Raw genomic sequence first — 16158 nt, 5'->3', positions numbered from 1 at the left:
ATGTGTGCAGTAGTCATTCATTTTTAATACCTCCTACCAGCATTTGTGAAATATATTCATTTCCTTTTCATTTCCCTTTCAATTGGATGTTGGTTGAGTTGACAACTTGATCTGTGAATATGTTGTATAAATGTTCCAGTCCTGAGTGTGTGTGTATTCTTTGTATTTGTAGGCATGGTTTCATTCACTTTAGCTGAGCTCGACCTGAGCTGTTGTCGTCCAATCGAGGTTTCAGGCTTCATTCATAAATTATATGGGTGTTACTGCATTTTTAATCTCTCAAACAAATGGCCACGTTTCAATTGCTACTTGTCAGTTTTGATTTTATGATTCATTCATTATTAAGTGTGTTAGCCTACAGTGCAGTGCAACGGACGGATTACTGGACTTTAGCCATAGGCGGGGGTATGAGTCTGTGTGTGTGTGTGTGTGTGTGTGTGTGTGTTAGTCATGTCAGAGCACAGGAGTTGAACAAAAACATATATTGACCATTTGTATATATTTAAAAAACTGTGTTTAAATGCATTTTTGGATGTATGCTTTTAATTGTAACAAGTACACAAGACAACAAATCCCCACCCACAACCATCTTCCCTGATATCCTCTCATGGTAACAAACAAATGAAATTAATAACTATATTCAAATAATATTGAGACAAAATGTAAGACAATTAAACAAATAATAAGTCATATGGTACAGGTTATGCCACAAAATATATTCTTTAAATTTGTCTGCTGAATGTTTCTGTATCTGGACACCTATTTTGGAGACTGAAGTGTCTTTAAATGGGATATCGTGATCATATTTCCATGACATACTTTGCAGTTACATACAACAACAATGCTGTTAATCTAGTTTGGATGAAAACAGCTCTCAACCACAGCCTTTCACATCATCAATATCCGTTCTTGTTGTCATTTGATAGATTGCTATTACAAAATATATTGATTATAGCTTCTCTAAGTTTGATCAACTTTGCATTCCAGATATCTTATTAGATAACTAGGATGAGGCTTTCCAAATTATATTTCCAAGGAGCTTTCCAGTGGGGCTTTAGATGTGTAATGTTTTTTTTACCTATGGTCAGTTTAAAAATGTGGTTGTATGTTTGGCATGTTCTGTAAAAAAGATTTGGTCCCTGTGTTAGAAATGAAGAAGCTCAATATCTCTGACTTAAAGTACAAAGGATTAACTTCAGCGATGCATATGAACTGCTGAGTAGCAGATAAAACAACTGCTCTCCAAATACACCCACCCCAACACACACACACACACACAAATGCATGCATGCACAGTTTGGTGAGGAAAAGCGAAGCTGACTTGAAAGAAGGCTTCAAACACTGTTTACTGTATTGCTGTCTATATTGTTGCCGGCATTCACATGGGAGTGCGTCATGTGTCTCCTGTGCTGGGCTGTGAAGCTCCATATACCCAGCAACGCTCTTCGTCCTCTGCCAATCCTCTTTTAAAGCCACTCACTTCAAACAGGCAGGAGTTTGGAGCTTCCATGCATGTGCATGAATGTTGAAGCATCACAATCAAATATTAGGAAACAGAAGAACAATCCTGGAGAACATTGTATTAATCTCGGAAGAAGCCCAATGGATTTGCCTTCGTCACAACAATAAAAATTTAGGTAGCACAACAAAATAACTAGCTTTTGAGTTAAGCTATTGAGTGTAATTTGAAAATGATGTTTCCATCTTAATTATACATATTTTAATATTTTCCAGCTGGTTAATCATATTGTAAACAGAAAGTCAAATCTCTATAGCCATTTAAATACGAGGATTTACTCTCTATTTTATCATTGTAGATTTAATATCATTGGATTTTAGACTGTTGGGCCGACAGAACATTCTTTTTAAGCACGACACCATGGGCTCTCTAATCCGTTTTCACATTTGATAACTATAAACTGATTAATGGTTAAATTAAAAGTCAACTTATTCATTCATCATGACAACCAGAAGGGTGTTTGGCGAGCACATACATCTGCCAAGGCTAACACCCTTTGTCATAATGTTAAAGAAAGTGATAAAAGATTCCCTGGATCCACCGACTAATCTATATGTACTCAGAATTGATATGGGTTCTTTCTTGTGTCATTCCCTACCCCTCCACAAAATTTCATGGAAATTGGTTCTGTAGTTTTTGTGCAAAAAAAGGGTAACAAACAACAGCCATAGACAAAAAGGCCTTTTTTTGCCTTTTCCTTAAGATTTTATCACAAGCTCATCACCATGTTCGTTGTTGTCCAAAACTCTCGACTCTCCACTGCCCTCTTGTCCATATATTGCTTAGCGAAAATTCCAACGTAAAGGACGCTTGAAATAATGCGGGCAGTGACAGTTTCATCATGTGAAATGGACATATCTCTTTATGTAGTCATGGGAACATAATAAGCCTTTACAAACACCAAACATGACCTCAGCTAATGACTAAGTTTCACATTCAGTGGTTGCACTGTTATGTTTGGGTCAGTTAAGGTTTCCATTACGGCGTCCTGTTTTGAACTGGTAACTTTCAGTTGTGAATAAGTGGTTGAGGTTAATAGAGTAAAGAAATTTCCATCCTCCTCTCTGTTTCCCCTGCTCTCCTGTGACATTCAGATGTTTTGCGCTCCATTTGCCTGTGTGCAGGGCAGGCAGAACAGACTTCATCTGTCACAGAGAGACACCACAGAGAAATCAGAATGTAAAACACTAATTAGCCCTGATCCTGACGAGGGTTCATTACTGAGCCAGCGTGAGACTCCACGCTCCCAAGGTTCTTATTGGTTGACTAGTTCGGAGTAGAAGACGCAGCATTTTACACTCTAGCGCCGGGTGTTGCTCAGCAGTTGAGATATCAGGTTGTGCAGTTGCTTCTGATTGCATGCACTTACAGGTGGCTTGTTTGCTTATGCACAAGAGTATGCATGCAAATGTAGGAGCCCAGTTGCCGAGCCGCGGTTGTGGCTGGCACGCAGAAGAAGTGAGAGGCTCCATTTGTAGCGTCAAACGTCCAAGAATTCCCAGGTGAAAGGCCGGGCACCCTGATGTGTCGTTTGAACAAGATTGCGGATCAACTGCTCGCTCTCTTGTACTGCGCTATAAAGACAATGTTTCTTTGGATGGTCCACTTTAGCTGCAGGGCAGGGAGGGTAATGATCAAGGTGACATATTGCTTTCTTCTCTTCTTCACAACACACGTGTCTTTAAAGGGCAGAAAGAAAAGGTAAATGTGAACTTTTCCAAAAGTTGTCCTCAGCCAGTTGTATTGGAATTCCTAAACCTGCCATGTAATTGAGAGGATTGAGGGTTATTTTCGCTTATTTATTGTGGCACAACTGGTCATTTTCTATTTTGGAATGCTCTCTAAGCCAAGTGAGAAATCCAATTCTGTTAAACATGCAAGTCATAACCCAGCATGAAGCCTTGAGGGGGTTTCTGAGTCTTCCGAATGTACCATGCAAAGACGTTAGATGCATTAGATCAAGTTGCAGTCAAACTCGTCGCAATTGTATTTGTATCTTTATATCAGCAGTTTATTTTTCTGTCATTCTGAATCACTTCATTAGAGAAGCAAGTCAGTTTTAGATATTAATTGGAACTGGGAGAGGATGCATACAATATGATCAGTTTTTTCATTAACATGTAAGAAACATGGTGTGCATGATGTCAAAGAAAATAATAATTTCAACTTTAATAGATGGTGGAACTTTCCCATCTTCAGTCACACGTCTAAAAAAAGATTGACACGAATGGATGATTTGGATGCAATTTTCGGAGATGACGTATTTCTTTGTTGGCATGTCAGCTTCTGTTATGCTTTCTTCATAGATCTGACTCTCAGCATGAGAGGGACAGTCAGCTACCCTGAGAGCAGACATGCAAACAGAAATACAGCAGCCTGCTAACCCGAGCAGCGTTTTTCAGAGTCTCCTCACCAAAAAGTAGCAAGATGACGAATCTCAGTCAAAATCACATGCAGATTCAAATTTCATCGTGATGATATATTTAGCCCAGGCTGTGCTCTCGAATCCCAATCTGCTCTGAACCACTGGTTCATATTCACAGGTTTTACCGAGTCACCAATTATTTAAAATGGAAAAAAAACAACAGAGCCCTGCTCAGGAAAAATGTAGCTGTGAAAAGTAAAGATGGTAACAGAAAGAAAAAATGAAATCCTATAGTCTTTTGTAAAAGACGTTTGTGTATGCAGTTCATCTGCCATGTCAAACATCAACCGTAACGTAACAGAACCTTAGTGAGCTTCTTACTATGAGTGATAATGTGCCACAGTACATGAAAGCTACATTTTCTGCCAAAGGAAGAACAGGTTTTGTTTCACAAGATTTGAAGATTGTTTTTTTCTAAGCTTCCTTATAGGCAAATATCATCTTGGCAACACCCCCAGGCTCATAAGATCAGGCTTCAGTTTCTAAATGATAGACAGAATGGCTGAGCTTTAGCATGTTAAACTCTCAATTCATAATAATTAAGGAGGTTTTGTCACAATTTTGTCACAATTTTATTGTTGCTTAAAGTCATAATTATATGTTATAGATAAATAATTTTTAAGGGGCATATATATATATATATATATGAACTGTAAAATTAAAATCTCCAAGAATACAAACATGAATATGTTCACAAAAAACATTTTTTCTTTTGAAATATTTTCAAATAAAAAAATTAAAGATTTAGAGGATTTAGAAAAAGCATGCTCTCCAAAAAAAGGGGCTGCTACTAAAACTACTCCACAAATTCAAAGCATCTTTCAAATTAAAATATTTTTTTTAATTTAATTTGCCTGTAGCTTGCAGATACTGAAACTACTCAAATCAAACATTACTTGTACACACAAAAACATTGATGTGCAATATAACTTCTGACATATTTGCCTCTCATTCCTTCACATAGGAATTTGCTCTGTAGAAATCCTCTGATGTCAGCTGCCCCCTCCCTTTGACACAGATCAATGGATGTCAGAATGTCCCCTCTCCTCTGTTGTGCATTTGCCCATGAAACATTATCTCTGTGTTCTGTGCTCACAACAAGCAGAGCAATAATTGCGCCCCCGGGTGTCTCAGATAAGGACTCCTTTTAAATGAAAAAAAAGGACAGAAAATATGAAGGGACATCTCGACAAATACAAAGAGTACAGCTGAAGCTGTGAAGGGGGGGGTTACACAGTGCCTCCTCAAAGCTAATAATCAGTCGTGCATTTGGAAAGTTTGCAGCATGTCAGTGTCATGGCCACCACTGCATGCACATGCTTTCCCTTTTGTGGTTTTTGAAATATCTCTGTGTAATTCAGAAGGTCAAGAGCAAAATACTGAACTCTCGTGTCAAAACAAATTATTCTTTGAAATTCAGCGAGATTCAACTGCGATTGGACTTTTGAGTTTGTATCTCTCCCGATGCCTAGAGACAGTTCCATGCGACCGGAAACTCAAGATTGACAGAACAGGGACTTTCTTTCTGTCATTTTTGTTTGAGCGTAGAGAGATTCCACCCCTTTGAAATTCACTAAATCTGTTGCAGTGTGCATAATGCATGGATCTATTTTTATTTTTTTTACTTCAGTGGCTTGGCTCCAATAGGCTTTCAGAATCATCAAAACACAGGGAGAGCAGGTCACATGCTGTTGCAGGGAAAGTGACACCACGTTACCCCGGAGCTGAGTTCGAAAAATTCAATGCCAGAAATACCAGGTCGCAAATACTATTATACATCCATTTCACTTTTCCCCCCTCACTCTCTAATTTCTCTCGTCCGCTGCACGTTCCCTCACTCTCTCCTCTCTTCCCTCCCTCACATCCCTTATTCTCTCTGTGACTAAAAGGCAGCCCACTCCTCTGCAGTGGCTGCCTGCCTCCCTGATTTGCTCGCTGCTCAGGGAGGATTTACATAGGCTGGCCCACTTGCTGCTCCCTCCCCTCCCCCATCCCCTCCTCTCCTCTCCCTGCCTCTGCCCCATCATCTTCACTTAGTTTCACCTGAGCCCTCATCCTCTCTTTCTCTCTCTCTCCTCCATCCTCTCTTTCTTCCACCCTCCCCTCCTGGCTTGCTCGCTCACTCACACCCCCCACTGCCACCACCACCTCTCCATCTCACTCGCTCCCAGCAGTTTCTCATTTTCTCGTCCGATTCTTTCTCTCTGGCTTTTCTCTTTCTTTATCTGTCTGCGAATCTGTCTCTCTCCACTGTGGAGTAATACAAAGAGCTATCAGTCTGGGTCTCCCTGGGTTAACAAGCCAGACCACTTCTTTTCTCAAGGGAAACTAAAAGAAAGGAAAGAAGAAGGAGCTGGAGAAAGAAGTGGGGGTGAGAAAAAAGTCGGACAAATATTGGATCCAAACTTAAAGACGGAGATAAAGCACAAGCTGGGATCTTCACCTCACGTTGATATTCTGTAGCCGAACTGTGAGGGAGCGGGGAGTGTGTTACCACCGAGACGATAGAGAGACAGAAAGCTGACAGTTCATCCGTGCCGGAGTGTGTGGAGCTCCTCGTCTCTCTTGTTCCCTCCCTCCATCCCTTCCTCCTCCTCGGTCTCATAGCCGAGGCTGTGTATTATCTGTGGCTTGACAGAGCGGAGCTGTGCAGAACGAAGCAGAGCGAGCGGACAGAAGGCTGCTGCGCAGGTTGTTCTCTCCGCTGTCACTCACTCTGCGCCTGCAGGTGAAGAAGGGCGCACAGGGACACAGGTGTCGCCCGCAAAAGCGTGCATGCACAATTGCGTTAGTTGCTTGCACACACACGCGCGCACACGCAAGCTTGGCTACATGGTCATCAAAGGAAAAGCCACAGGGTGATCCTGCCAAGAGCAGAAAGTAAAGACATATTGGATTCTGGTTCAAAGAGCCAGCAAGCAAACGAAGAACAGCAGGAGATCTGCTGCCTTCCAAAGAGAAGAGTCCAAGAGACAAGCCTGAGCTGCATTTTGTTTGGAGGGAACTGCTGGATCTTACATCAACAAGGAGCTTGTGTTGATTTCTCTCTGTCATGGAGTTTCCTGCTGTATCCTGGCCAAAGGAAGGTCACTTTTTCTGAGATCGGTGTGCATCTGCTTTACTCAATTTTAAATATCCAGAAGGGAGGGGGGGCGTGAACCATGCTCCCCAAAGGAAAGCTGTTGTGGATGTTGCCTCTGGCAGCGGGATGGATGGTGCTGGGCTCTGCCTGGGGCTCCTCTTCCTCCTCATCTTCAGACCTCCATCTCCTGTCCCCTACCTCCGGAGCCCCCCTGCCCCCTGCCCTACCCCGGCCTGATCATCCGCAGGGCCCTCAGGGGCCCCGGCACCACCAGCCACCTGTGTCCATATACCGCTCCCCGGCCTCGCTACGAGCTGGCCACGGTGAGTCCCGTCCCTACCCTTCCTCTCCGTCTTCTTTCTCCCCCTTCTCTCTGGCTTCACTTGTTTCTGTCAATTTATCATCATAACCGATCAGAGTCAAACGGAGCCATCTGTAGCAACCTCTCTATCATTTTCTCTCCTACAACTGACTCACTCACTTCCTCCCCCCCTTCTGTCGCTCTGTCTTTGTCTTTCTGTCTCACTCACCCTCTCACTCTTCCTACCACCACCGCACAAGGAGCTAATGATAGTTGACAGCAGCTCTGCATCATGGATCTGTATCTGGTTTATGAGATTATAGGTTTAATTGTCAGTGAAAGGCACTGACAAGCACAACACCCACGGTGACTCTATCAACTGAGGAGCAAGCAGCAACTCTGAATCACCATAATCCCACCTTGAAACTGATGATTGATAGATTGAAGGACTGGACAATGGTTTTCCTCATCTTAAGAAACAGTGCTGCTGTTACTCACCTCTTTAGTCTATGGATTTGTCCTCTTAGATGTAGGTCTCTGTTTGACAAAATCAAATCTGGCATTTTGAAGTTTACTTAGAAATTAAGAACCCTCTTATTAAAATGTCCATGTAGGACTTCATGCATCGGTTTCTTCTCTGTGCTCACCCAGGAGGGAGAATTAGCACCGCTGTTCACATGCCTTTTCATTATTGACTTTTGTTTTATAGGTACTTAATGTGATCTATTAGCAGCATTAGCAATCTTTAGTTTCTCCAACTGTATAAAGTACATGCCTTTACGGTTTGACTCTATTACTGTGGTATCATTAGGTGGCTCAGTTATTTTTATCAAATTTTTGATTGATTTATCTTTTATCTTTTACTGTGTTTTGCTGCAATTAGTATATATAATACAGTTACACAGTAATGTAGACTAGGCAGTTTCTATGTGTTGAAGCATCTAAATAATAAAAGAAATGTCAATTATTTTGACTTTGATGAAAAACATTTATATATCCATTTTATATTGGATTTTATTACCTTGTTCAAATAACATGAGATTAGAAATTATTAAAATAAAAAGTGACCGAAAAATAATTAAAAAAAAATTATTATAAATAGAAAAGTATATGTAAACCAGGATTAAGCATAGTTACATTTCAAGAAGTTGGCTTGTTGTACTGTTGCAACACTGCTGGGTTATGATGTTTTAGATATGAATATTTTTTTGTAATAACACAAAGAAAGCCTGAACAAAAGGGCCAGATTCTAAGGGCCTTTGCTTAAATTCTGAATTCATAGCATTTGGGACGATCCAGCCTGTGCCAGTCTGTCTGCCTCTCCCTGTGAGGGGATCAAATCTATTTGAAAAATAAATTCGAGCCAGGTCTATGCTTGACTCCTTTTAGCACATTGAGGGCTCATTTTTTAGCATGTTGAGGGCTATTGGAGCAGATGAGCCTGACAGGCAGTGAGAAGGAGGGAGAGAGAGGATCTGCATCACTAATGTGGAATGTGCAAACCATACAAAGTACGAGGGTCTGGGCAGGGACTGGGGTGGCAGCCATTTAAGAAGCCGTATAGGTGCAATTCCCGATCCTGTGCAACAGAAGGAAAACACTAATTGATTTGTTCTCTTTGAAATGTCTTCACTTTATCCTTCTAATTGTGCACATTTGCTATGACAGACACATTCTCATTTCATTTACATATGGATGAAGTAACTGTACATTCCATTTCCCACACAAATAACAATGTTTATATATATTTGAAGCATTTGATATATTTTGTATTAACGTATTAATTGTGGTTTGAGATAAAATTGCTTCCCAGACTATATAGTATCCACATGCAATAAGCAATGGAAACTCTTGTTATTAGCCACATTACTGTTTGCATCAGAAGACAGAGTTTTATAGCTGTATTGGTTCTGGTTGACTTCTGTGTAAATTTGCATGCAGAATGTGGTGACTCAGTACAGAGCGAGATAAGAGAGAGGAGAAAAAAATCTGGAGATTAGGAAGCTTGTTACTGTGCATATGTGTGCGTGACTGAGTGTGTGTGTGTGTGCATGTGTGTGTGTGTGGGTGTGTGAGCGCCTGTTTGTGAATTGCCTACTTACAATTCAGCAGCGACAGACTGACCCTGCTTTTGGGGGGATTGTAATTAAAGATTCAGCTGAGACCTTGAAAGAAAACATACAGATACAACAGATAAATGCCATTGCTCAGTTCTTTATGTACATATACTGCAATGTAAGTGCAGGAGGGAAACTCAGACTAAGACTCAGAGTCCGACTTGAGTCGCATATTTGACGACTTGATACTGGCGTGAATGAAATTGATGACTCAGTTGGGTTTTGACTTATTTTATGTAATACTTGCATCTTATTTTTTAGATATTGAGAAGTTACATGCTGTTATTCAAATATAATTGACTGATTTAGCAAATTAACAATAACAAAATTTATCCCAGGGCATTTCTATTTGCTACAGTTATCTGCTTATTCAAGTAGATAGGCTAACAATTTGGTTTCTATGTTGTGCAATTGGACATCCAATTCATGTTATTATAATTGTATTGCTAAAGGAACCGGGGGAGTAGTTACACAAATAGCAAAAGAGTAAGAGGCCATCGCTACTTGCCATAGACTGTATATAACGATGAACGACATGCTGTACAGGTCATAAAGCCTACCCTCTACATTTTGACGGTTGGGTCAAAGTAAATGTCAAATCATTTTTTTATCACACTGTTGTTTGTCCAAGTGCAAATTTTTCTGGTAAGTTGCTGTAATACAGGGTTAATTGTCATGATTGACAGCTAAGATGGGACAGACTATCATTCGGGACAGAGGGAGGAAGTGGAGCCATATCGTCCATCTTTATGTAATGTACAGTCTATGTAACCTGCTCAGTTTAACTCACCAGCAGACCTGAAGACTGTGTGGTTATCTAATAGAACTATTATAAGTTTAAATGTATTGCAGATAATTGTGTTCAGCCACTGTAATGAAGAATACAGCGGGATTAACTAGGTTTAGAAAGACCCGTAAAAAACAACTCGAAAAGAGTTGCACACACTAAAAATTAGTCGGTTGCACTCTAGTTTCACATGCAGCCATTTGACATTGACATTTCAACACATTGGCTTGTTTTTGCCTGCCTCAAAATGTTTCTATGGTGTAAACTTGGCTGTACAAGGTTCAGTTCATCAACTTTTCATGACAACTGATTCAAATGTGGACACTGAGGTTCATTATCAGAGTTTCAAATCACTTGAGTTGTGCATTTCTTGACTTATAGCAAGAACTCAACTTGACTTGAACTTGGGGCTTAAAGGTTAAAGCTTGAGACTTGCTAATGACTTGCAAATGTGTGGCCTACTCTCACTTTTTGGTTTGCGCACACACTTCAGCACAAAGGTGCCTGATACATGTCTACATATTTTATGTATACATTCACACAATTTAACAGACACACAAACACAACACGCCCCAGGGACTTGCGCCCTCTTCGTATGTAAACTCTTAATTAGAGCCAGTGACTCAGAGTGATCCCCTCTGTGAGGGCAAGGCAGAGCGGGAGGAATGTATAAATGTATAAATAAGGGAATGTGCTCAGGGTCCCATCGGCATGAATATCCAATAACAAATTATTTTTGCTGTTTTTTTATTTATGTTTCACCACTGGAAAAAAACACATTCTCAATGGGTTGTATTTCATCAAGAAGATGCAGAAAGGAGTTAGATGCTAAGAAAACATGCTTCATTTCTATAGATGCTATTTCCATATTAGATTATATATTGGAAAGAACTTAGAAGTGTTAATGTATATGAATAAACGTAAAACCCACCAGAGCAAAGTCAAATCTAGATCATGCTTCAAGTCTCACCATGCTTTGGATATAAAGATATAGGTTGCTCCGTAGTAAAAGCATCACTGCTTTGCTGTATATTGAGCAGATATTGTTTAAAAGTAAGTGAGTCACAGCTCTGAGGGTGGTTTAACCTGCTTTGAAGCTTTGCCCTCAGCACTTAAAGAGAATAAAAGAGAGAGGGAGTATGTGCAGTTGACTTGTGTGTGATTGTGTGTGTGTAGCAGTCGTTTGATGCAGGATCATTTGGATACAAAATCTTCCTCATAGACTGGACCTGTGCCGTACTAAAAGTCTTGAGAAGGCTGAGATTCATCTTTTCTCTCTCTCTCTCTCTGAGCTAAGCTTCAGCTCTGTAATTTGAATACAGGCTGCATCAAATTCTTCTTTTCTCTCACAAATTATCAAAGGATTGACATTTTTAGTCTGAGTCTGCTGTTTTTCTTCCTCGGGCCCTTGACACTGTTAAGGAAAAGTGGCAGCACCGGCACTTAGTCTTAACTGAAAAATGGTTTTCTCCTCGCCGCGGGAAGAATAATTGAATAGAAGGTGAACAAATTGTAATGGGGAAAAAAAAGATTCTATTGAAACTTTGGATCAAAGTGTATTCAAGACTGTGGTGTGATAAATATTTCTATAAATATATTGTGTGCTTACTTCAATTGACCGATGAAGAATCAGAGCAGTACATCAATATCAGGAACCACAGCTCTATGGATGATTAGGTGGTTACAGTGGCGCAGACCCTTAATTCTCTCATGGGCTCACTTGGACATTTTATCTGGAGGGCTGCCCAAGAGAAATGTTCAATTCAATCCAATTGTATTTGCATATCGCCAAATCATAATATACATTATCTCAAGGCACTTTACAGAGTAAGGTCAAGACCTTAAAAATTGCAGAGTAACTCAAAAGTTCTTACCACAAGCAAGCACTTTGTGGAGAGAAAAAACCTCCCTTATTAACTTGAAGAAACCTGTAGCAGAACTAGACACACTTTTGGCGGCCATCTGCCTCAACGGTGAGCGGAGAGAAATGGGGATAAGAGAAGATATGGGTGGAAAAGAGGGAAGATAATAGAGAGGGGAGGGGTAGAGAGAGGAGAGAGCAGAAAATATGACTCTAACATTTGCATTCTCACATACAGCTTTCTGCATGTCAGAAAGCTGCTTTAGTTTCATATCCTTGTATTTCTTTCTCCTAATTCCACCTCTGAAGTGACAGCAGTGAATAAATGTAAACCTGAGCCACAAGTGGCTGCACTACAGCTCTCTGGCAATCTTTGAAACATGTTTCCAGCGATGAATGCGACCTGTGTCACTATCACTGTTATTACCTCAAAGTATACACATGGCAACAGATGAAAAACAAATTCATAATGTAACAAGGGCATAGAAATAACTGCAGAGGATTAGTCCTTCTCAGTAGCTTTGGGAGATAGCATGGCAACACACTAGAACGGTTTGTGATGTCACAGCTGAGGTTATGAAACATTTATTTAACCCCTCAGTCTCCTGTAAAATCTTTTGGTCCAGGTACAGTAGTTGCATAATAACATGTAGCATGTATAAAATGATTCCAATGAACTGGGAGCATTGCATGCCTTTTTGTTGCTGTCTTGCCATGTTTAGGTGAATGCAGCGTGTGTGTGTGTGTGCGCTTGTAGCCGTTCTGCAGCACATTGATGGACTTGAATGATATTGGCCTCTGGCTATTCATGATGGGAGCACAATGAGATGGAAAGAAACAGTGAGGAACAAGAGAGTATGGATTGTTAAAGGATGGAGGAGAAGAGGTAAAGATTCATGTCTGAAAGACACAACGAGCCACTTTCTCATTCGAATTTCCTCCATCGCCTTTCTTCCTTACACTTTCTGCTCCTCTTCACTCAACTTCTTTCCCTCTTTTCTCCTGCTGCCTGTTTATGCTCGGGACAACAGATCAATAAGAAAAGCTGTTCGAGGGGTTTCATTATGTGTTTACTTTTGTTTTTTACTCCTCTTATTGCCCTCCACTCTTGTGCATTTTATCTCGGCAAAGACGGTGTTGTTTTTCAAGACAGGAGGAGTGAAAGATGATGAGGGAAGAGGGCGAAAGAAAGGAATGGAGAGAGGAAGCAGAACAGAGAGAGTAGAATGAAACAAACATGGAAAAACAAAGTTGGACACATTAATGAGGTGACAGTGACATTGCCATGGCTCCCACCGCATTTCCCTCTCATCCTGACCTTTATCTCACTTTTATGCCGCCTCAGCTCACAGCCTCCCTCTTTACCTTCCCCTCTTTTCTCTCTGCGACGTTCTCTCTGTCTTTGCTGATAGTTCTTTTCTTTCACAACACAGAGATACACATCCTTTTTTATACTCTCTCGTTCCAAAACTCTTTGCTTCACTGCATTATTTTTTCCCTAAATGTGCTTGCTCTGCAAATTAACCAGGAAAAATCTGTCCTCTCAAGCTCATCTTCCAGAAACTCAGTGCTCACTCTTTTACCCCCCCACGCTCGGTCACTCCAGCCGTGGATTATTCATTATATTTATGCTCTCTAGCTCTTCTAATTATGGCTCCGATAGGAAGTAGCTGAACACATTTCATAATTATCCATCAAATGATTATTCATTTGAACAAACCCCTACTGATTGTAGCTCCATCCTTAATGCAAATGAATAATCAGATGAGTGCAAATTGAAGCAAGCCTATGGATATTTAATAGTTAAGTCCTTTTTATATTTCTTAATATTCAGCCATTTTTTTAATTAACTTCTTTCTCTAGTTCTCTAGAATAGTTCCAGTTTCAGTTCCAAAGTGACTTCACTTAAATGGCTGTGCCCCTCGTGTCACGTCAGTCTCCATGGAAACGGTAACAGAAACCTCCGGAGATTAGACAGAAACGGAGATTTGCTGCAGAGGTCATGAAGTTAGATGTGATCCAGAGTGGCATCATATGGTTAACTAATAGGTTGCTCGCCAGCCCTTGCAGCCTTTAGTGACTTCACTCAGAGCTCATTATGGTCTCCATCAAGCAGGACGTGAGAACACCTTTCAGATACTCAATTCTCCCTGTCAGATCCGCCGCTCGCCTTGTGACACCATTTGATTGAGTCAGTCATGAGGGCTGACTCGCCTTGTGGAAAGGATAATATTAAAGAGAGTGGGGTGCAAGCAACCACTTGCATTAAAGCAGTCCATGACTTTTGCACTGAAGATTGTGACCTTGAGGTGTCACAGAGAGGGTATAATGATTTCTATAGATTATATAGAAAAGACCCCCTCCCCTTCCCTCACTCTTGCACCTCTCTCCAGGATCTGTCTCTTGGCAGTAATTAGCACCTCAATGATTGATTTTGGATTTTTTGAAAAAGGATGTTGGAGTTATTGGCAGCAAGATAGAGCACTGTTATAGACAATGATTCGTAATGTCTGCTATTGAATATCCTCCTTAGGGTTAATGGGGTGTCTTAATAGATTATTGGTGTAATTTGCCATAGTAGAAAGGAGGTGTTTCTTTCTATATTAGGTTACCTAATTAGCCTATATTTGCATTGGTAAAGCATCATATGATAACTTTTTTTTGTCAGGCTCAGATATATAGACATTAGCACCATGTCATAAGTGATCATTGCTATTGCTATTGCTGTACACACCAGAGCTTAGAGTGAGCATCTAGACCAACATGCTTTTACAGACACATGCACAACCAACGGATAATTCATGCCCTGATAAATATGTTTACAGCCGAGTAAATATAATATTTTTAATCCCCTCCATCTTTCCCAGCAAGGACCCGATAAATAACTCTTGCCCTGCCAGGTTTGCAATGTAGTATTTCTCTTTTATTGTGGTTTGTCATGGCGGAAGGGATTGAATAAGCAATGGAGAGATATAGAACTATTTGGAGTGAAAGAGAGAGGTGGCCGAGAGGTGGCAGATAAATTGAGAGGAAGATGGAGAGAGTGTACACATGGAAGAAAAAGAGGTGCAGCACTGAGGCACACAGTGAAAGAGAGATTGGGGGTAGCCTCTCCAGCCCACTCCAGTCCAGGCTAAAGTAGCTAATGGGCTTGCCCAGACGCACTGAGTGGATATTGCATTGGGACTTCCTGCAGTCCCTCAGCAAACAGACAGTCAGGGTTGGCAAAGAGGCTTGCTGGCCACCCCGAAACATGATATCATCTTACTAGCACCGCTAATATGGACACACCGCCAGCCAGGAGGAGAGACGGGCAGGCAGGCATGGCGAGCCGGCGTGAACCCAATTTTGACCGAGCCGATGAAGGAACACCCGTAGGGAGAATTGATTGGGCTGGCTGATGGGTCAGGTGTTCCAGCATGCATGTGTCGTGTCCTGACTTGAACAGCTTGTGTAATAGCTTGTACTTGAGCATTTACCTGAAGAATGAGAAACGAAGCTGCACAACAGACAGTATTTATAGTTTTTATGCATCTGCACATCACACAGGAAACAAAAATGAGGAACATGCTGTTTCCTTTTCTGACATCCTCCATCAAATCTGTTCCTTTAGAATGGCACTCAAGCACATAGTCCCACCAAGGCCCAACAGTCCTCTTAATTTCAATAAACAAGCACCACATTTCACCCACTCATAGTTATCAGTTCCCTAATTATGTTTTGTTTCTTTTATTAAGACAATACTTATATTTCCTATCAAATCTATGAATATTTCAATAAAGGTCCTATCTCACAATGTTAAATAAAGAGATAGTAGCTCCCTTCAGAAGCCGCAGACATTATAAAAACCCCAGACCTATAATTCTATATAAATCATTAACAATGATAGGGGAAGCAATTGATAAATAATAGATTTGTAGTGAGGTAAGCATGAGAGCGTCATCCTCCATGAATCATATTAACTTGTGGTCACTCTGTATATCAGAGGTGAAAACATAACCTCCCTGGCAGAAGTAATTATGTTTGTGCCCACATAGGCATCAGTGAAGCCCAAACCATTCAGTGT

At 40.8% G+C, this 16158-nt stretch overlaps 1 protein-coding gene across 17 annotated transcripts in view; it reads left to right on the top strand.

Annotated features, from left to right (window-relative positions):
* nrxn3b (neurexin 3b) overlaps positions 1–16158 on the top strand; it is a 269160-nt gene that overhangs the window by 160153 nt on the left and 92849 nt on the right. The window contains exon 1 of one of the 17 annotated variants that reach the window (XM_069514507.1): positions 5984–7349. The exons of the other annotated variants lie outside the window; for them this stretch is intronic. Coding sequence (XP_069370608.1) covers positions 7106–7349 — 244 coding nt within the window. The 5' untranslated portion in view covers positions 5984–7105. Of the gene's footprint in view, positions 1–5983; positions 7350–16158 lie in introns of those variants that run through there. 17 annotated transcript variants of the gene reach the window in all.

This window comes from Paralichthys olivaceus, chromosome 19 (genome assembly GCF_024713975.1).
Source record: "Paralichthys olivaceus isolate ysfri-2021 chromosome 19, ASM2471397v2, whole genome shotgun sequence".
NCBI lineage: Eukaryota > Metazoa > Chordata > Actinopteri > Pleuronectiformes > Paralichthyidae > Paralichthys > Paralichthys olivaceus.
This window is presented reverse-complemented; position numbering and strand designations above follow the sequence as displayed.